At 35.1% G+C, this 26218-nt stretch overlaps 1 protein-coding gene across 7 annotated transcripts in view; it reads right to left on the reverse strand.

The window, feature by feature from the left end:
* The window catches only part of STYX (serine/threonine/tyrosine interacting protein), a 56594-nt gene that overhangs the window by 11270 nt on the left and 19106 nt on the right, over positions 1-26218 (reverse strand). The window contains exons 5-12 of one of the 7 annotated variants that reach the window (XR_013160232.1): positions 22780-22840; positions 22319-22355; positions 21846-21885; positions 21702-21752; positions 19357-19429; positions 9021-9114; positions 6132-6341; positions 1016-4519 (exon numbers count right to left, since the gene is read on the reverse strand). Coding sequence is in view for 5 of the 7 variants with exons in the window: in XM_077122622.1 (XP_076978737.1) it covers positions 18725-18898; positions 19357-19429; positions 21702-21752; positions 21846-21885; positions 22319-22355; positions 22780-22840 (436 nt within the window). In the remaining 2 variants the exon portion in view is untranslated. The other 6 variants (XM_077122623.1, XR_013160231.1, XM_077122621.1 and 3 more) reach the window with 6 other exon arrangements.

A 26218-nucleotide genomic window follows, 5' to 3' on the forward strand; every position in this document is an offset into this window, starting at 1 on the left:
GTGAGACACTTTCATAAATTTTATATCTGCAAGTGTTCCCTGTTGGTTCTGTTTCTCTAGAGAACCCTAACTAATACATCCTGGTAATTAAAAACTCAGGTTAAAAAATAAGCCTAATAAAAGGCAAAATTATCCCTTCAATAAATATTTAATATTTTAATAAATCCCTTTAATTGGTGTTCTTAAGGTCTTCTTATAGGAAATATAATTATAGATAAGTTATACTATATAAAAATTGTGTCACGGAGGGAAATGATGACTTGTATTTAGTTTTAGAGCATGTTTATAATTTTCTAAGCTATACTGTAGGTAAACCTGAGTAGGAAAAAAAGAACCTGCACAAAACATTTTATAATGTATGAGCCATATGTGCCCTGTTTGTTTTTGAAAAGATATAATGAAGGGCAGCTAGATTTTTACCATGTCCCATACATTTGGTATATTTATATTTCATTGATTCTAAGATGCACAATTTTTTTTAACACATTAAAATCTCTGAAATGTGGATGCATTTTATGATCAATGGTTTATGATAGTTTAGTCTGCAACATTTTTCCTTTTAGTGTTATCAAAAATAATAGTGTAGTTGTGATGGCATCTTTGATTTGATGAACAGTTATGTAGGTAGCAAACACAGGAGGAGGAGAGTTTTGTAATAGCTGTGAGTACTTTTTCATGGGCCAGAAGCTGTTCTCTGGATGACCTACCCTTCTCTTTGAACATGATTCTCTTACTTCCAACCCCAAATTATATAACTAATCCTTAAAAATATACTTAAACTGAAATACGGACTACTGACCATAATTTTTGTGTGATCACAATTTTTTTGGAGTATACTCTAGTGGTTCTAATATTCAATGTTCATTCATTCTTCTCAATCTGTAGGAATAAAACTGGATTACTTTTACCCAGAAGTTAACAATCTATGTAAAGAAATTCTGAGTCATAAGCAATATAAATAAGCTTTTCAATCTTTTTGAGGTATAATGGCACAATAGTTTAATACAACCACCAGTCTTCACAAAATAATTTTAATACTTTGTGCCTGGGCTAGCAGCATCTTGCACTGTGACATTCCTATACACACATAAGCATTTTATCCAAGTACAAATGTTCGTTAAAAGAGGAAATTAAGCAATTGACTATACAAAGATAAATAGACACTGTAGGTTATTTTTCTTCTTGAATCATTTTTGCTGCATAGTAAATTGCAATTACATGTCAGTATAATGTTACTGATCTATAGAAAACACTTTGAACTGTGAGGTATGACAACTCCCTTTGAGAGGAAGCTAATATGTAAACCTGAATATTTTGAGTGATTTCTCTTCTTCTTTTTTATTTTTTTTTAGCTGCCATGGATGGGTAAGACAAAAAAAATCCAGCATTCAGAGACCCTAGAAACTTAGTTTTTCTAACCTCTAAAAAAATAAAATAAAATGGTAGCTATCATATATTTCTTAGAGCACTGTTGAATGCACAAATATAAATACTGAAGTGAAGCTAAATTTCTTATGGATTAAACCAGTTATTAAAGAAAAATATCCGCCAGGTAACTGCTCATTTACTTTACATCAAGTTGAGATCCTGATATATACATCCCAACTTTATAATTCAAGACTGCAGTTAAATACTTCTAAATCACTTGAATTACCTAGTAATAACATGATTAGAAACGTATTTCCTTAAAAAGGACATGCTAAACATTTTTTGACATTATTTCTAAACTGAGATGTTGCACAAACATTCCCCCTCAACTAATATTCAGCTCAAAAAGTTAAGTGGTTGAGAGTTGGTATAGCAAAAGCCATCACTGATTTAACATTTCCACCAGAGTAGATACCAATAAACAAAGGTAACTGCTGTTTAAACATCTAATATAAAAAGTAAATATACTGCCATTCCAATTTGAATATTTTCAACAAATTATTTCCTACTTTCAAAAACAGACATTAATGCAGTTTTCCTATGTCCTGACACAATTGCACTTTAAGCTCTGTGCCCAGGTTACATATTTAATTTTAAGATTGGGTACTGTCATCCATACATTATTCAAATACGCTAGGAAATAAATCATGATTGGTTAAATTTAATTATCACAAAACATCAGTGGAAGTAAAAGGATCGCAGAAATGGAACCAAAGAGAAGCAAGAATAGAATAGGATGAGCTACTAGAAGAATTAGTTTAATATCAGGTGAAAGTGTATCCAAGAAAAAACAAACTTGCAATGTTCCTATGGAAGAATGAACTCATGTTTTGTCTGCATTAATATTTTCAAGATGATGGCATTCCTTTTACTAGTGTTTGTGAGAGACTGTCGTTAATATACAGTGCTGGGCAAGCACTTTAGTAACGGCATAAAATTTACAGTGGTTAGAAAGAGTGGAAAATTACCAGTTATAAATTATCAATAACCAAACCTGTATTTGGGGGCAGATTACTAGAGAGGATATGTGAATTTAAGAAGCTAATAGAAAAAAAAAAAAACTTCCTTCTTCATCTTTAAAACATGTATTTACAATTATGAAGATTCTTTGCAGAATGAAGCATCAGAGATTTAATAATCTCTGTTCAACTTAATAATTGCAAGAGAGATCTTTGCTAACCTGTCCAGTAAGTGATCAATACACAGGAAAGTGTGTTAGCTGGCACTTTGCTAGCTGGAATTTCTAAATATTCAATGCAAATCTTGACTGCACTAGACCACCACACCAAATGACCTAATCACACAACAGAATACTTGACCATAATGGGATTAATGCTATACTGTTTTCAGGACAGTAAAATGGAAGGGAAAGGAAATCAGAAGAATATCACCTGGGTCAACAGGAATTGACTCAAGTAACAAAGCATTTTAATCCACTCCACTCTCCCACTATGCTAGATAAAATAGCTTTTACTGTATTATTACATCATAGGAAAGCAAAGCAAGTAACTTGGTGTAATAGGTTACCTTGCATAGTACCTCTTGGTACAAAGGGAATGTATAGAAATCATTCCCATCAATAAAGCACCTCAAGAGAGTACTGAGAAAAGTGAAATACAAATGAGTTTTGTTTGTGCTACCCTTAAGTCATCAACTATAAAAAGTTAAAAATACTCCTTCCTCCCATCACATACTTAAAATAGCAAATGTTTTTCTTAGAACAATTTTTATACATATAAATAAAAACAGAGAACCGAGGATTCATAAAGTGACTTTGCTAATGCAAATTATGGGGGAAGTTTGGATTAACTCAATTTAAAGAGCATATTAAAAAGCTAATTTAAAACAAGGTCTCCCACAAATCACTTTCCTCAATGAATGCATTTTCAGAGAAAAGCTTCTGTCAGAGTTGGAACAATCTCACAGAATCATTAAGACAACATAAAATGAACTTGTTTCAAATAATTTACTTAGGTCTCTTCAAACCTTAAATATTTTTTATTTAAACTAATTTATGGTTTAAAAAACAAAGAAAATACAGAAAAACAATCTTTTCACTGTTCAATGTACTAATTTTGGAGGTCATAAGGATTTATCTTTTTATTTTTTTAAATGATACAAGGCACTTTCCTTTTTTGGGATTCATTTAGGGGAAAAAAGCCAATAGTGCTACACTGGTATATTCTATTTAGAACCTTCTCAGACAACAACAACAAAACATGTTCTCAAAAGAACAAAAGTAATGCAAAAAAGGGAAGTCACATGAAATTTCTAACCTTTTTCTAGGGAAAATCTGATACTGTAAAGTAAAATCTCTTCCTTCCTTTATTAAAAAACAAATTAGGAAGGTTAACAGGAAAGGAAGCAGTAACTGGATCACATTAAAGTAAGGAAAATTGGCTAAGGCATGATTTAAAGACTATTAATGAAGGATCAAGAAGAGCTTAGAAAAATAAAAGGACAATTAACATACCGAGTTACACTAAAAAAAATGTGGCAGATTCCTACATTTTGTTAATGTTTCTGTAAGAGGCTCCATCATAAAACTGAACTGTAAAATTATATTTTAAATGTAATATATATATAACACAAAATGAATTTTTTAGCAAACTTTAGTAAATGTTTTTGTTATAAATTACCCAAATTTTATAAACAAATCCCCCCTAACTTGCATTTTGTTTAAAGTAATAACTTTATATCATACAAATAAATTTCAAGTATGAAAAGTGCATTATTGCAATAATACCTCTTTGCAAGTCCAAAATTCTTGGTTTATAATAAAATTGTAAAGTGAAAAATAAAAAAAAAAAAAAGGAGTAAAACCATCAGTGCCATCTATTGCAGAAGTTCAACATCTTCTTAAAATGTTGCTCAACAAGTGCAGAGAAACCTGTCTGGAAGCAACATATAATTGAAAAGAAACTACTGTTTTTTTAAACCACTTTGCATTATTATTGTCTCTAGTATTTTCTCCTTCCCAAATAGAAATTCATGTCTTCTACACGGTTGCTCTTGAGTCAGCCATTCTGTGCAGTTGCCACTTGCATGTTTCCCAAATCATCATCTTCTTCATGTGTTCTCTTCAAACTGCCTAAAAGTTATTGCATGAACATAACATAAAATGGGAACTTAAATTTGTTAAAATGTCACAGATAAAAATCTGTTTTTCAAGAAGTGTTACCATGCATATATACACAATGAAAATTCCATGACTGAATTTTTTAGCAACTTCAGTAAATTCTTTTGTTATAAAATGTTAAATAACTTTATACCTTAATGACAGGGTACATTTTTCATCTTTTTGATAATTAAGTGTATCATCTTAAGTATCACTTTTTAAAATAAGAGTTTGAAAATAGAATTTTTAAAAAAGATAACTACATAAATGTTTGGTACCATGTTTGTACGTTTTAGGCATGAACGTGATTTAGACATAACATTTAGGCAATGAATGTGATATATATATATTTTTTTACATGGGCAGGCACTGGGAATCGAACCTGGGTCCTCTGGCATGGCAGGCAAGCATTCTTGCCTGCTGAGCCACCGTGGCCCGCCCTGAATGTGATATTTATAGGGCTTTATGGGAGCTCAAGACTAGGGGTTGGAGGAAGAGAGTTAATCATGAAGTCTTGAGGAGATGACATCTGAATTAAGTTTTTAAGAACAGGGAGACTGAATGAGTGCATTCTAAGTGGAGGAAAGCAGACATAAATAGGAAACCAGCAGTAGTTCAATTTCATGGACTGAAATATATAAAAGGGAACAGCAAGAGATACAAATAGCACTTTAAGAGGGAACCACTTTGGAAAAAGCTTTCAGAGCCCATACAGCCAGAAACTTTGAAGATGTAGGAGGAAGACACTCCCGGGGAAGCGTTATGAAAAGAGAGGCTTGGAGAGAAAGCTAGCAGACATTGCCATGTACCTTTTCCAGCTGACAGAGGTGTTTCAGACCCATTGGCCTTTCTTGAGCCAAGGTATCCCTGGATGCTGTAGTTTGGACATTTTTATAGCTTTAGAACTGTAAACTTGCAACATAAGTCCACTTTTTAAAAGCCATTTCGTTTCTGATATATTGCAATCCAGGAGCTTTAGCAAACCAAAATATTGTCTTTCAAGAAATGAGCCTGACTACAGTGCACAGAATAGACCAAATAACAAGAGTTTCAGTAGGAAGCTAATATATGGACCTGAACTGTTGGTGAAATTAAGGGTAAAAGATGGAAAGGATTTTAAAAGTAATGAGGAAAGAGGTCCTACATGATTTGGAAACTGAATAGTGGTTATAAAAGAAAACATTGTCTGTATTTTAGAACCACACCTACTCTTTGAGACCAAAGGAAGAAAGGTTTATTTTGTCCAGAACCTAAGTTTTCTGTACCACATAATATAACCCAACCAGTCTGGACAGATCATTTAAACAATCCAAACACAGGGAGCCCAGAATAAGAATGAGGGCCTTTAATCCTGTATAGTGTAATATAATGCCTGGATACACCCTAGAATATATTAACAGATAATCAAAAAATATTGGCAAAGTCCCTTGAGGGATGGGAGAAAAAATATGGAACTATTAAACTTTACCATCAGTACCGATGATACTGTATCAAACCAAGGGATACCCAAATCAATAGGCCAAGCCCTTGATCTTGAGCCTTACTCTTGTGAAGCTTATGTAAGTAGTGGAGAAGCTTAACCTACCTATAGATAAGCCTAAGAGTTACTTCTGGAGGACCTCTTTTGTTGCTCAGATGTGGTCTCAGTCTCTCTAAGCCCAACTCTGCAAGTGAAATCATTGCCATCCCCCCTACATGGGACATGACACCCAGGGGTGAAAGTCTGCCTGGTGACATGGGAGAGGACTCCCAGGGATGAGTCCAGTCCTGGTACCGTGGGATCAACAATTCCATCCTGACCAAAAGAGAGAAAATAATTATAACTAATTAAATATCAGTGGCTGGGAGACTTCAAATAGAGTTGAGATAGTACTCTGGGGATTACTCTTATGCAAGCTTCAGTTAGACATTGCTACCTATCATAACTTGCCAACCCCCAACCAAAAACATTCCAGCCAATCCTAAAGAACACCTAGAGCAATATATAAGATTCTACAAAGGTTCCATGCACTAGGGTAACCTTCCAGAAACCTATAACCTCCAGATGGGTCCCTGGACCAGATAAATCCTGAAACCTAGAGGGTCCAGCCTCTCCAGAACATCAGCTAGTCCCATCTCCCCACTCCACATTAATGACAGCCCCTTCCAACATGAAAAGGTTAGAATGGGCATAGCCCAAATACCCCTAAAGAGAGGAAGAAAGATCAAAGGTGATGGTGAAGTTATACAGAGAAGGTAGGATTTAAAAAATGAATATGATGGCTGAATAATTAAACGGATATCTCTTTTAGCCTCCAGTATCTTAGAGCAGGTAGAAATAAAAACATAAAATTGTGGAATTGTAACCCATACCAAACTCTGAAATCTGTTCTCCAACTAATTATTGTGCTGTGCTTTGAAATTTATTGCTTTTGTCTATATATTACTGTTCACAAAAAATAAAAAAATCTACTGTGATGGTAAAAAACATATTTTTTCTTTCTAGCTTCCTATATTCTGGAGCAGCTAGGAGGAAAAATCTGAGTGGATGGTATGGTAGCCCATGACAAACCTGTTAAAGAGTACTTTGAAAAGTATTGCTTTTTTCCTTTGCTTTGTATATATGTTATATTAACATTTTTTTTTTTTTTTGCATGGGACAGGCACCAGGAATCAAAAACCCGGGTCTCCGGCATGGCAGGCAAGAACTCTGCCTGCTGAGCCACCATAGCCTGCCCTGCCTTGTATATATGTTACACTATACAATTAAAAAAAAGTTAAAAAAAAAATGTATGGGACAAAAGGCCAGCCTTTCCAGAACATCAACTAGTTCCATCCCCCTATCCTATATTACTGACAGCCCCTTCCAACATAAAACATTTGGAACAGGCATAGCACAAATACCCCTAAAGAGTGGGAGAAAGATCAAAGGTGTTGGTGGAGTTATACAGAGAAGTGAGGGTTTAACAAATGAGTATGACAGCTGAATCATTATATTGACATTTCTTTCAGTCTCTATACCTTAGAACAGCTAGAAGTAAAAACCTAAAGTTGTGGAATTGTAACTCATACCAAACTCTGAAATCTGTTCAACAACTATTGTTATGATGTGCTTGGAAATTTATTGCTTTTTTGTATATATGATATTTATCACAAAAAAGAAAAAAAAAGAAGTATAACAGAGAAGAATTAAGAATTGAGTATGATTGCTAAATCATTATATTGATATTTCTTTTTGGTCTCCAGTGTTTTGGAGCAGTTAGAAGTAAAAACAAAAACTTGTGGAACTGGAACCCATACAAAACTTTAAAATCTGTTCTATAACTACTTGTGAAAATGTACTCAGAAATGTATTGCTCTGCTGTACATATATTTCACAATAAAAAAATGTTAAAAATTTTTTAAAAAAAAGGAAAGAAAAGAATCAATGATAACTTGAGAAGTTAAGCCTTAGGAATGGATATATAGCATCATCATTACAGGCTAGATTTGTGGATCAGATCACCTGTGCTCAATTTCCAGATCCAACACTAATTACATGTACAAACTGTTCTTCCACTTTATGAGTCTGTTAATTCAGGTAAGACTGAAATAAAATGTGGGGGAGAAAGGACATAAATAAATAATCCCTGACTGTTCTAGTAGAGTAAGAAGAAAAGGAATAAACAAGGGTAGCAAGGTGTTGGAGAAAGAATGCAGAAGTTAAAAGGGTTGAGACCATCCTTGCATCGTTAAGTTTAAGAAAGTGAGGGGTGCTAATGAAATAGGAAGGGAGAAGATTGAAATACAGCAAGATTAAAAACTGAGGTAATTAAGGTAATCATTGTACCTAAGTGTAAACATGATTTTATTTATTAACCCCCTTTATGTTTTTTTAATTTTTCCTTTATTTTTATTTTTATTATTTTTTGTATGCTGTATGGTGGGGTCACATTTCATTTTTTTTTCCATGTGAGTATCCCATTATTGCAGCATCATTTGTTGAATTTTTTGCTTGTTTGTTTTCTGTCTGTTTTGCTTGTTTGTTAGTTTTCTGGGAAGCGCATGGACCAGGAATCAAACCCAGGTCTCCTGCTTGGCAGGCAAGAATTCTACGACTGAACTACTCTTGCACCCCCTATTTTTAATAAGATTACCTAAGTAGGTTAGGGCCCTTTCTCCAGACTTGTCTTACTATTTTCATCTTTGTAACACAGTCATACTACTTAAAAGACTTAAACTAAATCAAGTAGAAATTTGGTCTTCCAATCAGCATATTCTAATTAACTAGGCACAGTAATGTATACACAGCAGAAGCTCAACATAATATAAATTTGTTCATTACAAAATTAGTCCCTTTGAAATTGTTTTATTAACTGAACAGTTTACCCAAAATTTTCTAAAAAACTAATATAAATTGTCAATATAATTTATAGCTAGCAAAAGATGCTTCTTTTCTCAGCTTTCATGCCATCATCTCTCTTCCTTAACTTTCTCCAAAAGAAAAAATCCTTACCTGTGGTACCAGAATGGACAGACAACGATCTTTCTATCTGTAGTGGTGACATCATCTGTATTGTTAATTTTGCTAGGTAGATGGCTTCATATTCCTAAAAAAAAGATTTTAGTTAACTTCAATATACATTTAAATTCTTAGATACCTAAAGCAGTGAAAAATGTGTACTGTATTGGTATTCTTAGTTTATACTGAAAAATATGATGCCATATTGTGTAAGAGAAACACAAAATTAAAGGTCCTATCTCATAATTTCAGTTATTGGTGACTATAAATCAAGTTAGGTCAGTAGCTTGTGCTAGGGTATTGCACACTGAATTGCCATGTGTATTCTCTATATGTGTGTCTTCTCTGTCACTGGGTAGTTAGCTGTACGATCTTTGACTTCATATGTTAACACAACTCAACAAAACAAAAGAATAACCCCTGAAGTGGCAATCTCATAAAATGATCATAAGAATAAAATGAGATTAAACTTCAGTGAGAATAAAGTGCTACACAGTTGTAAAATTAAAAAAAATTAGTTTAATAAGGCATTTAATGGATTCAAGTATATCTTAGGTTTTCTAATTCCTTAAAAATAAAAGCCCTGTATTTCGAAAGATAGAGAAATAAATGCATTTCTAAATTGCTCTCCCCTTTCTGGAAACAAGAAATAGAAAGCTCATTACTATATCACACTAAGAAACATTCTTATCACTGAATATGAGAATAAGGAGAAAAGGAAGCAATTATCAAATAGATCAAGAGAGAGGAAAAGATTCATGTCTGAGGGTTGGGGGTGCTAGCAAATATTCAATTTCTTGATCTGGGTCATGATTACATGTACTTATTTATATATTACTCATTTTTATATGTGTTTTATATTTCACTATAAAATATTTTCTTAAATGGAATTAAATTAAGATAGGCACAGAAGATGCCTGCCTCTGAAGCTATCAGCCAGAGAGGGTACAGTACAGAGCCCTCCAGGATACAACAAAGCAAGTGGGAGTGGACTGTGGGGAGCAGCAGGAAGCAAGGACAATGCGAAGAATCATACCTGACACTTTTGCAAGAAGCTCGGTACAAATATTGCAGAGTGGGGAAACTGGTTTTGTGCAGCCAAGCATCTGTTGATCTTGGTCAACTGAAAGTAAAGCTAAACCAGTAATTCTCAACCCTGACTATATTTAGAGAATCACCTAAAGAGCTTTAAAAAATTTTGCCCAGGTCCCACCACCCAGTGTTTATCAACTTAAATGAAATAAACCTGTGACATATAGGGATTTGCTTCCTACCACCTGGGTAAAGTCATATAAACAGGGGAAAGTGTTGGTGAGAGAAGTATTCCAAGACAGCAGGGAAAATTCAAGCTTTTCTGCCTTTCCCAACCACTCCCCTAACACCTGTTTCCTATATAACTCTATTCTTGGGCACATAGCTGATCTGAGAATATCGCCAATTTAAAGATGATTATCAATCGGAAAGGAGTCAGTATAGGTCTATGTAAAGATGGTGAAAGAAAAAAAGGAAAGTGTGCTGGTTTGAAATGATGTATGTACCCTAGAAAAACCATGTTTTAATCCTAAAAATCCTATTTTGTAAAGGCAGCTATTTTTTCTTCTAATCCCTATTCAGGATTGTATGCTTGAAAATGTAATTAGATCATCTCCCCCGGAGATGTGATTTAATCAAGAGTGGCTGTTAAACTGGATTAGGCAGAGGCATGTCTCCACCCATTTGGGTGGGTCTTGATTAGTTTCTGAAGTCCTATAAAAGAGAAAACATTTTGGAGAATGAAAGAGATTCAGATAGAGCAAAGCAGAACAACATAGCCACGAGAAGCAGAGTCCACCAGCCAGCAACCTTTGGAGATGAAGAAGGAAAATACCTCCCGGGGAGCTTCATGAAACAGGAAGCCAGGAGAAGAAGCTAGCAGATGACACCATGTTCACCATGTGCCCTTCCACTTGAGAGAGAAACCCTGAACTTCAGCAACCTTCTTGAACCAAGGTATCTTTCCCTGGATGCCTTAGATTGAACATTTCTATAGACTTGTTTTAATTGGGACATTTTCTCGGCCTTAGAATTGTAAACCAGCAACTTATTAAATTCCCGTTTTTAAAAGACATTCTGTTTCTGGTATATTGCTTTCCAGCAGCTAGCAAACTAGAACAGAAAGCAACATTATAACCAAAAGGCATACTAAGAAAACCTCATGAAAATTACACCATGAAAGCAGTAGGTGAAAACTATGAACAAATAATTCTTCTTGAAAGCAAAGAATTAATTTCAAAGACGAGATAAAAGGATTCATGGAAGAAATGTGACAACAGAAGGAGATAACATAACTATCAGAGCTCATCAAAAAAATGGAAGAGAGAAAAAGAAACCATAGAAATGATGAACAATAGGAATCAACAAAGAGGAGAACAGACTATACCATGCAATTCTCAGGCAAGATCAATATCCCCCTTTTTTCTGGATTATTCTAATCAGCATACGAATGCTATACTTCCTCAATTTTAAAACAAAACAAAACAAAAAACTCTCTTTTAATCCTATTTCTCCCTGTTTCTGTTCTCCTCCTAAATGCAAATTTTCTACAATTATCTATTCTTGCTGCTCAAATTCATCTCTTCCCATTTTCCCTTGAACTCTCATTAATTTTGTTTATCCTCCTCGCTCTATGAAAGAGAAGCAATCCCTCATCTAATGTCAATTCTCCCAGCTTTTACCTTATTTAAACTATTATCAGCCTCTGACCCAATGGATCATTCACTCCTTCAAACACTTTCTTCACTTAACTTCCCAGACACCATACTATCCAGATTTTCCTCCTACCTCACTGGTTATCCTGCTCAGTCTTCTCTGTTAACTCCTTCTTATCTCCCCAGACTCTTAAATCCCCTAGCCAACATTCACTCATCTAGTGATCTCATACAATCTCGGGACTTTCAATAGTATGAGTATATGAACAACCCCTTCATATCTTCCCTGGTTCTTTCTCTAGAACTCCTGACTTACATATAATTCCCTACTATCTAGTAGCCACCTCAACTTTAACATGACCAAAACTGAACATTTATTCTACCCCCTTCTCCTAATGCAGTTTCACCCATATCAGTAACAATTCCAGTCTTTCAGTCATTCAGGCTAAGAGGTTTACAATCATTCTTATCTCCATTTAGAACACACACCAAATTCTTCTGCAAATTCTGTTGGTTATACCTTCAAATAAATTCAGAATCTGACCTCTTCTCACCACTTCCTCTGCTACCACTTTAGTTTAAACCACTATTCCCTCTTTACTGGATTACTGCAATTGCCTCCTAACTGATGAGCTTGCTACTGCCTCTGGCCCCAACTCTACCTACAGTCTAACCTCAACCCAAAAGCCAGAGTGATCCTGTTAAAAGAAAATAAAAGCCAAAAGCCTTACTTATAATGGTCTATAAGGACCCATACATTTGATCTCTCAGATTTCATCCCCTACTATCCCATTTGCTTATTCTGTTACAGCTGCACTGACCTTACAGTCCCCTGAATATACCATGCATGCTCTCATCTCAAGGTACTGGCACTTATCATTTTCTCTACCTAGAAAGCTCTTCTTCAAGTATCTGCATGGCTTGTTTGCTAAACTACTCTAGGTCTTTGCTCAATTGGCCTTCTCTCACGACCTTTTTAAAAATGCAATTCTTGTCCCAACCTCACTTACAGAGCCTTATTTTTCTCCAGAGACTCATTTACAGTATTTTACTTTGTTTATTATCTGATTCCCCCAGTAGAATAAGTTCTACAACAGCAGGGATTTTTGTCTACTTTGTTCTCTGCTTTACTGTCAGTGCCTAGAACAGTGCCAAATAAATATCTGATGAAGCAATACAACATAGGACATGGAAGACGAATTTAAAAGAAAAATAAAACAAAAAGAAAGAGAAAAGACAAAGTTGCAAACAACTACAGTGAAAATGGCAGATATGTAAGACAAAAGGGAACCAACATAAGCTGTATCCCTGGCGGGAAAACAAGCAAATGAACAGAACAACAAAAGGTCAAAGAATTACAGAAGAAAATGTTCCTTATATAAGGGAAGGACTGAATCTGCAAGCTGCAAGGACACACTATGACTCAGGAAAAAATTGATATCAACAAGATATGGTCTGATAAAGTATACTATGGCCATCTATAACCACCCCCCATCACCTGCAAATCAAGTCATCTAATGGGGAAAATAAAAAAATCAGGCTGCTCTTCTACTTCTCTAAGGAAATAGTCAATATTAGAACTGTACGCAATGCCATGAGGGAAAAGTATTAAACAAAAGTTTCATATACAGCCAACTGTCAACCAAACATAAGGGCAATAGACAAATATTTACTGACTGGCAAGGACTTAGGGAATATAAGTTTCCACGAACTTACTGAAAATAATGCTAAAAGACAAACTTCTGGAGCTAAATAAAGAAGTTGGGGTAAAGAACAGGATTGGTTGAATACTATTTAAATGTAGAATAAACGGTGAACAACTAGGAAATATGATTATAGTAGAAAATATAAATGTTATATAGGAAGAAGTTTAAATAGATGATTCTACATTGGTAGAGTAACAGGAAATAAAGGAAAAATAAACAGCAAAACAATATAATAATAGGAGATTTCAATTCACCTCTCTCAGCCCAATAGATCAAGTAGACAAATATATCAAACTTTATCCCTTAGAAACAGAGACTACACCTTCTTTTCAAGTACCCACAAAATATTTATAAAAACAACTATATATCAGGCCACAAAGAAAACATCAAAAAATTCAAGTAGTAAAAAGTATTATAAAGCACTCTCTGATGGTAATGCAATAAAACTAAATATGAACAAAAACAGAAAATTAAAAACCTTTTCTCCTATACATTAAAAAAAATGTCAAACACATTTGGGATAAAATATAAAATAAAACCAAAAATCACAGAATATCAAGCTATAACAATAAAAATACTATATATCAGAACTTGTAGCTCTTGTAGGATATGGATAAAACAATGCTAAGAGGATAATTCTCAGTCTTGAATTCTTATAAGAATGAAAAGAAACTAACCTTTCAACTCAAGATAATCAGAAAGGAACAGCAACAAAAACAAAATCCAAGGAAAGCAAAAAGCAAGTAGAAATTAGAATGCAGAAAATGATAAAAATTAACAAGATTAAAAAAAAGGTTGGGGGGAGGAGAAAGCAGACACACATTTAGAAACAAGAATGAAAAAAAAAAAAACCCTCACAATTTTATAACCATACCTTCAAAAGGTATATTAAAGAACATAAGATATTATTTTTCCTTAGTTTGATGCAGAATTTTATGAAATTATACAATTACAACCCATCCAAAGTGACCCCAGTATTATCAGAATACCAGACCAATCTATCAAATTAAGAAAGTCATCCAAAAATTAGCCTACCAGCAAAACATATGAATAAAATAGTTGAATTAAATAAAACATCAAAGACAGATGATTTCACAGGTATTATACAGCAAATCACCAAGAAGCGGGTAACTTCAATCTAATTTAAATTGTTCCACAGCATATACAGAGAAGGAAAGGTTACATTTTAAAAATAAGAACACTGTGTCAGACACCAAAACCAGGAACAAAAAATTACAAACAATGTCACTTATTCATTTGAATCCAAAATCCTGAAAAAAACATTAGCAAGTAGAATCCAGGAATATATTAAGATGACAACAAATGGGGGCTATTCCTGGATAAAAAGGATGATTCTATATTAATATAAAATGATCCAATGATTCAATCTATCAACTCCATGTTGATAGATTACCATTTTGTGGTAGTTTGGAGGTGCTGTACCCCAGATAAACATGATTCAAACTTAATTCATTTGTTTGAATTACTGTGAGTCTGACCCAGTGGTAATTAGGACCGTCTGATGAGGTTATTAAAACTTAAAGTATGGCCCACCCCATCAGGATGGATCTTAATCCAATTACTGGATTGCTTTATTAGGAGAATGAAATTCAGACAGATAGAGAAAGCCAGGGGAAGTGAGAAGCTGAAGGTCAAGAGAACCAGAAGAGAAAGGAGAGACCAGGAGAGTCTGCCAAGTGCACTGCCATGTCACAGAGGAGCCAGGGCCAAGGGTCACCAGCAACCAGCCAAAAACCGCTTCTATGAGCACCACCCTTGATCTGGATGTTTTCCTAGCCTCAAAACTGTGAGCTAATAATCTTCCATTGTTTAAGTCTCCATTGTATGGTATTTGCATGAGCAGCCAACTAGACATATTCCATCAACACTTTTAAAAAAAGTTAAAAACTAACATATATTCCTGACAGACACTCAACATAAAAGACTAGGCAAATGCTAGTACACACCCACACACAGAAGCATTCACATTAAAATAAAAAATAATATAAGTGGGTGGGCCATGGTGGCTCAGCAGGCAGAGAGTTCTTGCCTGCCATGCCGGAGACCCGGGTTCAATTCCCGGTGCCTGCCTGTGCAAAATTAAAAAAATAATAATAATATAAGTATGCCCACTACCCAGGACTGTTACCTGTCACTGTTCTGATACAATGAACATACAGTGAGAAGAAAATAAGAAATAAAAATCAATTAGAAAGGTGGCAAAATTATGCACAATGAGATGAAAACTTTAATAGAAGATGAGATGAAAAGCTAAGAGATTCAACTGGAAAACTTAATAGAATCAATAAGAATAAGGCTGTCAACTGCAAAATTAAAATAGAAAAAAAACAGCTTTCCAATATATAAACAAACAATTAGAAAACATACTGGAAGAAAAACCAACCTCATTTATAATGGGGACAAAGGAAAGACTATCTAGGAATAAATTCAGTAAGAAATGCATATGCTCCATATAAAGAACTTTAAAATGCTAAAGGACATAAAAGTTGACTTAAATAAGAATGGAACAGATTCTTAGATAACAAGACTAGAAATTTAAAGGTGTCAATTTTTTTCTGAACTGGGAATATGAAGATACATTATTAAAAATGCCTACAGGACTCTGGAAAGTTCACATAAAAAAATAAATGTAAGAACTCATCAGGAAAACTCTAAAAAAGAATATTAATGAGGGGATCTTGAGCCATACCATAAACTGTTTATACAGAATTACAGTATTTAAAACCATTTGATACAGGTGCAGTAATAATCAAACCAATGAAACAGAATACAGAGTCCAGAAATTGACTTAAGTATAGATTGGAATTTGGTATATAATAGAAATGGCATTTCAAATCAGTGGAGCAAAGATGGACTTCTTTAACATACAAAGTGCTCTTATGAAATCAGTGAGAAAAAGACCAACAACCCGACAGAAAAATGGGCAAAGAATACCAACAATCAGTTCTTGGAAAAAGAAACACAAAGATGAAACAAGGAAAAAAGGTCCAACCTTTTTTTATAATTTTAAAGAGCTGCCATTTTTACTACCACCGGGGCACTGATATAAGAATTTTAATAAAGCATTTTTGGTTAGGGTAAGAGGAAAGAGGCATTTCTTACTTTCTGATAGTGGAAGTTAACATTCTTGCAACCTATTTAGTAGCGATTTGGCAACATCTATCATACTTCAAATGCCCTCTGACCCATCAATTATACTTCAATCAATTATCTTACATGCATAATTACACATATATGCAAAGATGTACCTACCAGGATACTCTACAGTTCTGTTTGAAAAGCTAGAAACACTCTAAATGTCCATCAATAAGTAACTGGTCATATGTTAGGCAGGTAGAACTACGTATGCTGTTAAAGAATGACCTTAATGATATACTATTGAGACTTAATCTCCACTGTAGTATCTTGAGCATTGATGAATTTTTTTTTAACCATGAGTATATATATTACTCTTTCAAATACAAAAATTAGGTTTAAAAAGAATACTTTTCACACAACACAGTAAAATCACAGAAATTTATAAATCAAAGTTAGTTGGCTTTGTAGTCTACAATATAATTATAAAGAAGGAATAAAAGAAACATTTTGGACTAAAGACAGATACCACAGTTTCTTTTTTTTAGTATTTTGTTCTTAATTTTTTTTTTTGGCATGGGTAGGCTCCAGGAATCCCGGGTCTCTGGCATGGCAGGTAAGAATTCTGCCACAAATCCACTGTTGCACTGCCCCATGGTTTCATTTTGAATGAAGTAAAAATGTCCGCTATTTTAAAGTTTGGTAACTGAAATAACACATTTTGTAATGCTCATGGTGTCTCAATGTAGGATTTATTCCTGTATAAGTGGATGGAATTAGCCAGAGCACATTCTTTAATCTATGATTTTTCTTCTTAGAAAAAACTGAATAAACCTGTCTAAGGAGGTAATTGTTCTAGTTTGCTAGCTGTGGGAATGCAACACACCAGAAATGGATTGTCTTTTAATAAAAGGGGATTTATTTTGTCAGTTCTTCAGAGGAAAGGCAGCTAACTTTCCACTGAGGTTCTTTCTTACGTGGAAGGCACAGGATGGTCTCTGCTGGTCTTCTCTCCAGGCCCTTGGGTTCCAACAACTTGCCCTGGGATGACTTCATTCTCCATCTCCAAAGGTCTGGGCTAAGCTGCGAGTGCTGAGATGAGGAATGCCGAGCTGCTTAAACTGTGCTACATTGCGTTCTCTTATTTAAGCACCAGCCAATTAAGTCAAACGTCACTTATTGCAGCAGACATGCCTCCTAGCTGACTGCAGATGTAATTGGCAACAGATGAGGTTCACGTACCGTTGGCTTATGTCCGCAGCAGCAAGATTAGGTATGCTCACCTGGCCAAGCTGACAAATGAATCTAACTAACACATGTCCACCCCTTGTCAACTTGGCAACTTCAAGCATCACCTTAAACAGATGCAAAAAATTCTGTTCTTGTTGTGGACCTGTGAATCTCAAAACAAGTTGTCTGGTGCCAAGATGCAAAGGAGGATATTCACAGGATATAGATTGTCATTTCCATAGGGAGAAATTGGAAGAAACACAGATGTGAAACCTGCAGGGCCAGCGCCGTGGGATCTCAAAGTCTGAAAGTCATTTATCCCTCGGCTTAAAAAGGGGCACTCCCACCCTTTCCAAGGGCCTATGCAGTGGCCTGCCTCTTTCCAAATCAACCTCGGGGAACATCGAGGAGACCACCTCTGGGCTCCACTCTCTCCAGGCATCAGGGCCACCCCTGGGCTCTCTGCCATTTCTGGGGCACACGCTCAACCCCTCCACATGGTGGCAGCCAGGCTCTCCTAGTCCCTCAAGGAGCATGCTATGCCTTTTCCAAGGCCCGAGGCTGCACAACTCTTCCACTGCAATGAGAGGGGAGACTCATCCTCGCCCTTCAGGGTAAACTCACCCTCTCCATGTATATGGATGGGTCCACTCTCTTGGCCGAGGTTTCTTGGCTTCAGACCCAAGCTTCCATGGTTCTCACTCTGCAAACTCCAATCTCTCCCTTTTGTGTCCTCCTTTGTCAAGATTGGTAGTAGTTCCATTTACACCAACAGTCTCTTCAAACCCTCCAGGACTTCTCCACCATTCTCTTCAAGGTTCCTCCAAACTCTTCCCTTTAGCCATCCAAAAACTGTTTCAACATATCTGGCATTTGCAAACCGCAGCAGCACCCCACTCCTGGTACCAAATCTGTTCTAGTTTGCTAGCTGTGGGAATGCAACACACCAGAGACGGATTGGCTTTTAATAAAAGGGGATTTATTTTGTCAGTTCTTCAGAGGAAAGGCAGCTAACTTTCCACTGAGGTTCTTTCTTACGTGGAAGGCACAGGATGATCTCTGCTGGTCTTCTCTCCAGGCCCTTGGGTTCCAACAACTTGCCCCGGGATGACTTCATTCTCCATCTCCAAAGGCCTGGGCTGAGCTGCGAGTGCTGAGATGAGGAATGCCGAGCTGCTTAAACTGTGCTACATTGCATTCTCTCATTTAAGCACCAGCCAATTAAGTCAAACGTCACTCATTGCAGCAGACACGCCTTCTAGCTGACTGCAGATGTAACTGGCAACAGATGAGGTTCACGTACTGTTGGCTTATGTCCGCAGCAGCAAGATTAGGTATGCTCACCTGGCCAAGCTGACAAATGAATCTAACTAACACAGTAATTCAGAAATCTCTAGTGTTTTTTAGTACATCTGTCCAACATCAACAAAATTTGAATCAACATGGAAATGATAAAGCTTATAGAATAGGAAAACTTGCTACATGTAGTAAACATAGAATCATAGCAATTTTAAATATTTACAAAGTAAATTCTATACTTAGTTTATGTGGGCAAAAGGTTTTAAGTATCCTACTTTCTGACTGCCTTAATGAGGTAAAGGAGACATTTACCTGAAGTTGATGGACGAATCCAGCATTAGGATTAATACAAAATCTTCTTTCTTGAACATAAGCAAATGCATCTCTGACAGAAAAAAGAAAATTAATGACATGAATTGTTTCATGAATTAATTCTAATTCTTCCAGAATGAATTTACCTAGAATAGGGACTTAATTAAAAATTTACCTATAAAAGGAAACCATAACCATACAACTTGTGCTAAGAGGGTTAGTGAGTTATAGTGGAAAAATCAACAGCTTGGTCAGACTGAGTATCACACTTCGTCTGCTTACTGGTTGTCCTGGGAAAGTTGAACTTACCTAAGCTTTTTCTCATTCATAAAAAGGGAATTATAATGATACCTATGTTACAGGACTACTGTGAGCATGGGAGATAATAAGTATAAGCATCTTATTAGTACTTACCACATAGTACATGCTCAATATACTATCATTGCTTACCTGGTTCAATTAAATACACAAAGCATTTGTATTCAAAGAATATTCCTTTAAGAACTGCTACTTTAAAGTAAACTTTTTCATTATCATTTAAACATAAAGGACACCAAAAAAACAGAAGCATTTGAGTGTCTACTATGTATCAGACGTGTGGATCCAATGGAGAGACTGAAAGGAGTCATGTCACACAAAGTTCAGTAGCCATGTTATGAATTATTAAGGAGCAGAAATCTCTGTGAGCTTTTGGGGTAAGGAGATTATACAAGATTTATCATTTTAAACAATCATTCTGTCTACAGACTGGAGAACAGAACAGACTGGGTAACGTGCCTACTTTCATACTACTGGAACAGTCCAAGGGATTGGACTGCTTGGATTTAGGGAGATTAGAATGGGATTAGAAGAGGGAGATAAAGATAAAGACAAGAGTTTTAGGAGATACAAAACAAGATTTGGTGATAGATCAGTTTGGGAGATAGGGAAGTAAAAAAATAGGTGTCAATGACTATTACAAGATTTCTAACTGATAAAATAAGACACAGCGAAAAAGGAAATACTGTACACCGGTCAGGTTTCTGTCTTGTTTGTGGGGAGAAGCTCATGAGCACTCCACCTCTCTCTCTCCTTTTTTTTAATTATGTAGTATGAAAAAAAAAATTATGCAGCATGTTTGGAAAAGATGATTTTGATACAAAAGACTACAATGTGTGAATAGAAGTTACAAACAAAACCCAGGTAAATTTCCATCCAACTACACTCACAGGAAAACACAGCAAATTAATCTTTTTAAAACAAGGCAAGTATAGCAATTTAAAGCAATTATGTACCCCGAAAAGGCCATATTTTAATCCTGATCCAATCCTATGGGGCCAGAACTATTGCTTAGGATGGAAAACTTTGATTGCATTGTTCCCATGGAGACTTGACACACTCCGCTGTGGGTCTGACCTTTAGTTAGATTACTTCTATGAAGATATGAGACACCCAATTGTGGGTGCAGCCTTTTGATTACATGGAGATGTGACTCCAACCATTCAAGGTGGGTCTTGACTGATTTATTAGATTCCTTTAAAAGGGGAAACATTTTGGAGAAAACTCAGACGCAGACACTTGGAAAACAGTTGCTTCAGAGTGACAGAGACATGGAAGTTTGGAGATGCTTGGAGTGCCGACAGAGAGAACAGACACTTAAACACGAGCAGAGCCGGCAGACGTTGCCGTATACCTCCCACGAGATGCTGAGCAAGCCAAAACCCAGAGCTGTGTCCTGGAGAAGCTAAGTGAAGGCCCACAAAGGCTTAGAGAAGAAACTGCTGGCTTCAAAAGCTGGAAGCAATAGAACTGGGAGCAAAGACCAGCAGACACCAGCCAGTGCCTTTCTATGTAACAGCCACTGGCCTTTCTTGCTTCAAGATAACTGCTCCTGGATGCCTTAGTTTAGACATTTTTATAGTCTTAGAACTAAAACTTGCAACTTAATAAATTCCCTTTTTAAAAGCCGTTCCATTTCTGCTATATTGTATTCTGGCAGCTTTAACATACCAAAAGAGCAAACGATATTTGTGTTCAACAGTTTTAAACTCAGACTAACCAATTCCCTAATGGTAGATATGTAGCTGTTCATGGAGTATTCTATCATGTTACCCTGGCTTTTAAAAATAACAATTGTTAGCACTAGTCCCATAAAATAAAAAATGTTAGTCTAAGTAGATCTATTCAAGGAAGACAAGCTACAAAGACTATGAGACTAACCAGGATGGATATAAGGGCTTATCTAATCAAATATGATTAGATGACATAATCAAGAGGATATTAACTTCAAACTCTTAAAACATCTGCATTAAACTTCACTTTAATGAGACCTTAAATCACGGCTTTGTTTTACAGTACTTTCTTACCTGTACTTCATTCCAAATGTTTCCATAATGTATGCAATAACAAAGGCAGCACTGAAGAGAGGGAAATTTTTATTAGAAAAAAAAACAGAAAATGCACCTCATTAATTAAAGGCTAGAGAAAGAAAGACTATCTCAACTTCATACCTCCTGGAGATCCCTGCATTTCCATGGACAAGAACTTTTCCTGAAAAAACAAGAAATAGTTATTTTGATAGAAAAACACTGAATTCAGCAGCTAAAATATACTAAAACCATACATCCTGCCAAGTAAAATAAATCTTTTCTTAAACATTTAATATCATATATACACACACCTGCATAATTATTTTTCAGATCTTTACAATTTATTTACACTAACCATGTAGAGAATTACAAAAGACTTCTAAGTTAAAGAGAGATAAAGATGATAGAAAATTTGAAAATTATTTTCTAGGGATATTTAAAAAAGCATATCCAAATGAAACAAGTAGTTGGAGAAAAACAAATTTGGGGATATTCTATTATATATCATTACAACATCCACATCCTTAATTTCAGACTAATACAAATTTTAAAAAAATGATAACAAATAATCTCTTGAAAATAAATGTTAGCTAAAGAAAGGAAATATTATTTACCTCCAGTGTGTAAGCTTCCATCAATAAATTCCTTAGTCTGAAAGCAAAAGATAATGGCTTATAATAAAACATGGGGATTAACATTTATTAACATAAAATACATACAAAACAAAATATATTGAAGATCAGTCAGTAGTTTGCTAATTTATATGAAGAAAATTATTGTAATTCAAGAATTTCCAAAATGCTACAAACACAACTATTATAAGTTTAAAAAATTATACAGGAACTAAAATTTAATCTCAATTTGAATTTAATAAATGTGAATACGATGTTTCACATTTTTGGAGGTTACAAAAAAGTTTCTACAAATAATTTTTTTGTTTAAAAATAATCCCACAACTTCAAACATAACAAACTAAAAGTATAGGAGAGAATTATGTTTCATTAGCATCAAGATTTAGAACCGAAATTAAAAAGTCAAATCATAAAATAAATGATATTAAAATATTGATACTGACCATGGGAAAAAAACGTATTATATTTTCAACTGGATTATCTGCAATATCCAAGACTAAATATCTGAAAATAGAGTATTTTTGTGATTAGCACAATTTTAGATAACATTCCATGTATATAAAATTTAACTTTGAAAAATATCTTGGCAACCATGAAAAGAATACAAATCAATTTTCACAAAGTATCTTATTCCCAAGAATTAGGCCCTGGATTTTATGTTGCTTCGGACATGGCATTTAAAACCTTAAATAACATGATAACATTTCTCTGTTGTTTTAATATAAAAAGTACATCTTGTTAAGACAGAAGAAATCACAAACCAGAAAATCTATTAAGATAATAATCCCTTGTCACCCTTAACCATTATTCTCATATTTCTACCAACTTCCCTAGGACCAGATTCTTCTCCAAGTGGCCCTAGGACCCTTCCACACAACCCTACAAGAACAAATGAGACAAAGGCCCAAGTCCGAAAGAGGAGGCTCTCATACAAAAGGAGGCCGCAGACTGATGGAAACATGGATCAAATGTGACTGTGGTTTGAACTACTCTTCAATAAAGCAAAAAACAGATAAGAGATCAACTACCCTGGAATTTTATACTTAGGCTTATTTTCTTTTGTGAAGAACACCCATTTCTTTATTATTATTATTTTTTAAATAAATATTTCTATTTCTAACCTATTTAGGATCATCCATTTATTAATACAACTATAGGTAATTAACTGACTACTGAATTTATTAATTTTTAAGGTTAATGCTGCTTAAAAAGTTAGTTTTTTTTCTTTTTTTTTTTTTTAACATGGACAGGCACCAGGAACACTGGGAACTGCACCCTGGTCTCCAGCATGGCAGGCGAGAACTCTGCCTGCTGAGCCACCATGGCCCACCCAAAAGTTAGTTTTTAATGGTCATTTAAGATTATAAAAAAATAACTTCAATACAGACTGTGCAACAGAAATGGACAGCACACTGTGCAAGGATGACACGCAAATTCGTGAAGCGTCCCATATTTAAAAAAAAAAAAAAGAAAAGGGGGGGCCACGGTGGCTCAGCAGGCAAGAATGCTTGCCTGCCATGCCAGAGGATCCAGGTTCGATTCCCGGTGTCTGCCCATGCTAGAAAAAAAAAAAAAGAAAGAAATGGACAGCACAATACTACCTAACTGTAATACCATTATGTTAAAACACTGAATGAAGCTGCATGTGAGAATGATAGAGGGAGGAGGGCTGGGGGCATAAATGAAATCAGAAAGATAGATGATAAAGACTGAGATGGTATAATGTAGGAATGCCTAGAGTGTATAATAATAGTGACTAAATGTACAAATTTTAAAAATGCTTTTGCATGAGGAAGAACAAAGGAATGTCATTATTGCAGGGTGCTGAAAATAGGTGGTAATTAATATTTTTAAATGTCACCTATGTGTGAGACTAAAGCAAAAATGTTTATGTGGTACAAAATTTATATTTTGACTAGTGCATTTCCTAATATAACTTATGTAGATAGTTTGACTGAATACCATAAATACCTGGAATCTCAGGTAGGACATGAGATTTTGTTGGTTTGTCCAGAGTGATACCCCGATGAATCCCAGAGTGATTCGATCAGTGAGTGGAAAAGTATTTGCAAGCCCCCTTCGGGGAGTTGTGAGAATGGGGAGAAATTCAACTTCCCCAAGTTGAATTCTTGATATTCTAACAAGCAGGGTGGACAACCAAAGCTATAGGCTGAGCCCCCAGTCTTTGGGTTTGTTCACATGAAACTTAACCTCACAAAGGATAGGTCAAGTCTACTTAAAATTTAGGCCTAAGAGTCACCCCCAAGAGAGCCTCTTTTGTTGCTCAGATGTGGCCTCTCTCTCCAGCCAACACAACAAGCAAACTCACCACCCTCCCCGTCTACGTGGGACATGACTCCCAAGGGTGTGGACCTTCCTGGCAATGTGGGACAGAAATCCTGGAATGAGCTGAGACTCAGCATCAAGGGATTGAGAAAAACCCTAGAATGAGCTGAGACTCAGCATCAAGGGATTGAGAAAAACCCTAGAATGAGATGAGACTCAGCATCAAGGGATTGAGAAAACCTTCTTGACCAAAAGGGGGAAGAGTGAAATGAGACAAAGTGTCAATGGCTGAGAGATTCCAAACAGAGTAGAGAGGTTATCCTGGAGGTTATTCTTACGTATTAAGTAGATATCACCTTGTTATTCAAGATGTAGTGGAGAAGCTGGAGGGAACTGCCTGAAAATGTAGAGCTGTGTTCCAGTAGCCATGTTTCTTGATGATGACTTAATAATGACATAGCTTTCACAATGGGACTGTGTGATTGTGAAAACCTTGTGTCTGATGCTCCTTTTATCTATCATGTCAACAGACGAGTAGAACATATGAAATAAAAATAAATAATAGGGGGAACAAATATTAGAATAAATTTAGTTTGAAATGCTAGTGATAGATGAAAGGGAGGGGTAAGGGGTATGGTATGTATAATCTTTTTTTTCTCTGTTATCGTTTTATTTCTTTTTTTGTTGTCTTTTTATTTCTTTTTCTGAATAGATACAAATGTTCTAAGAAATGATGAGTATGCAACTATGTGATGATATTGAGAATTACTGATTATATATGTAGAATGGAATGATATGTTAATGTTCTTAATTTTTTTAATTAATAAATTAATTAATTAAAAAATAACTTCAATAAATTCAGGCCTTATCACAGAGAAGCTGAAGCTCAGAATCTGAGGAAAACCCAATAAAAAAATCACAAGGATTTTAACAATAAATTTATCATAAAGTGATTATATAGACATAGATATTATTCAAAATACTGCTTCATGTGGGGGGAAGTTAAGTCAAACTAAAACATTTACTGCATGTCAAGAACCACACGTAGAACTATCAATCTATAAGAAGTCTGTATTCAAAATCTAAGAAGAAAGGGTCCCTCCATTAGGATAAAGAACCTGCACCCAGAATATTAATAACAAAAAACAACACTTATATACAAATTAGAAATGTATATGGCATTAAAAAATATAACATCCTCATTTTCTTTAGTACACACAAGTCTACATGTATGTATTCATACATACACAACAAAGACTTAGAAGGAAATGTACCTTGTGTGTTAAATAATAAATGTTAAAGTGTTTTTTTTTTTTAGATTGTAGAATTATGGATGATTCTAAAATATTTTTCTTGGTGTCATTCTGTATTTCCAAAAATACCATAAGAAACAAGTATTTGTTTTACAACTAGAAAAAATACATATAATTTATATTACCCTATAGATTTTTTTAAAAAAACTAATTTTTATTAATTAAAAAATACATGCACATGGTAAAACATTCTTAAAGTATATACAGGAGGTACAACAATAGTTCATTGGTAGAATTCTCGCCTGCCTTGCAGGAGACCTGGGTTTGATTCCTGCCCCATACA

This window comes from Tamandua tetradactyla, chromosome 12 (assembly GCF_023851605.1).
Source record: "Tamandua tetradactyla isolate mTamTet1 chromosome 12, mTamTet1.pri, whole genome shotgun sequence".
Lineage (NCBI taxonomy): Eukaryota > Metazoa > Chordata > Mammalia > Pilosa > Myrmecophagidae > Tamandua > Tamandua tetradactyla.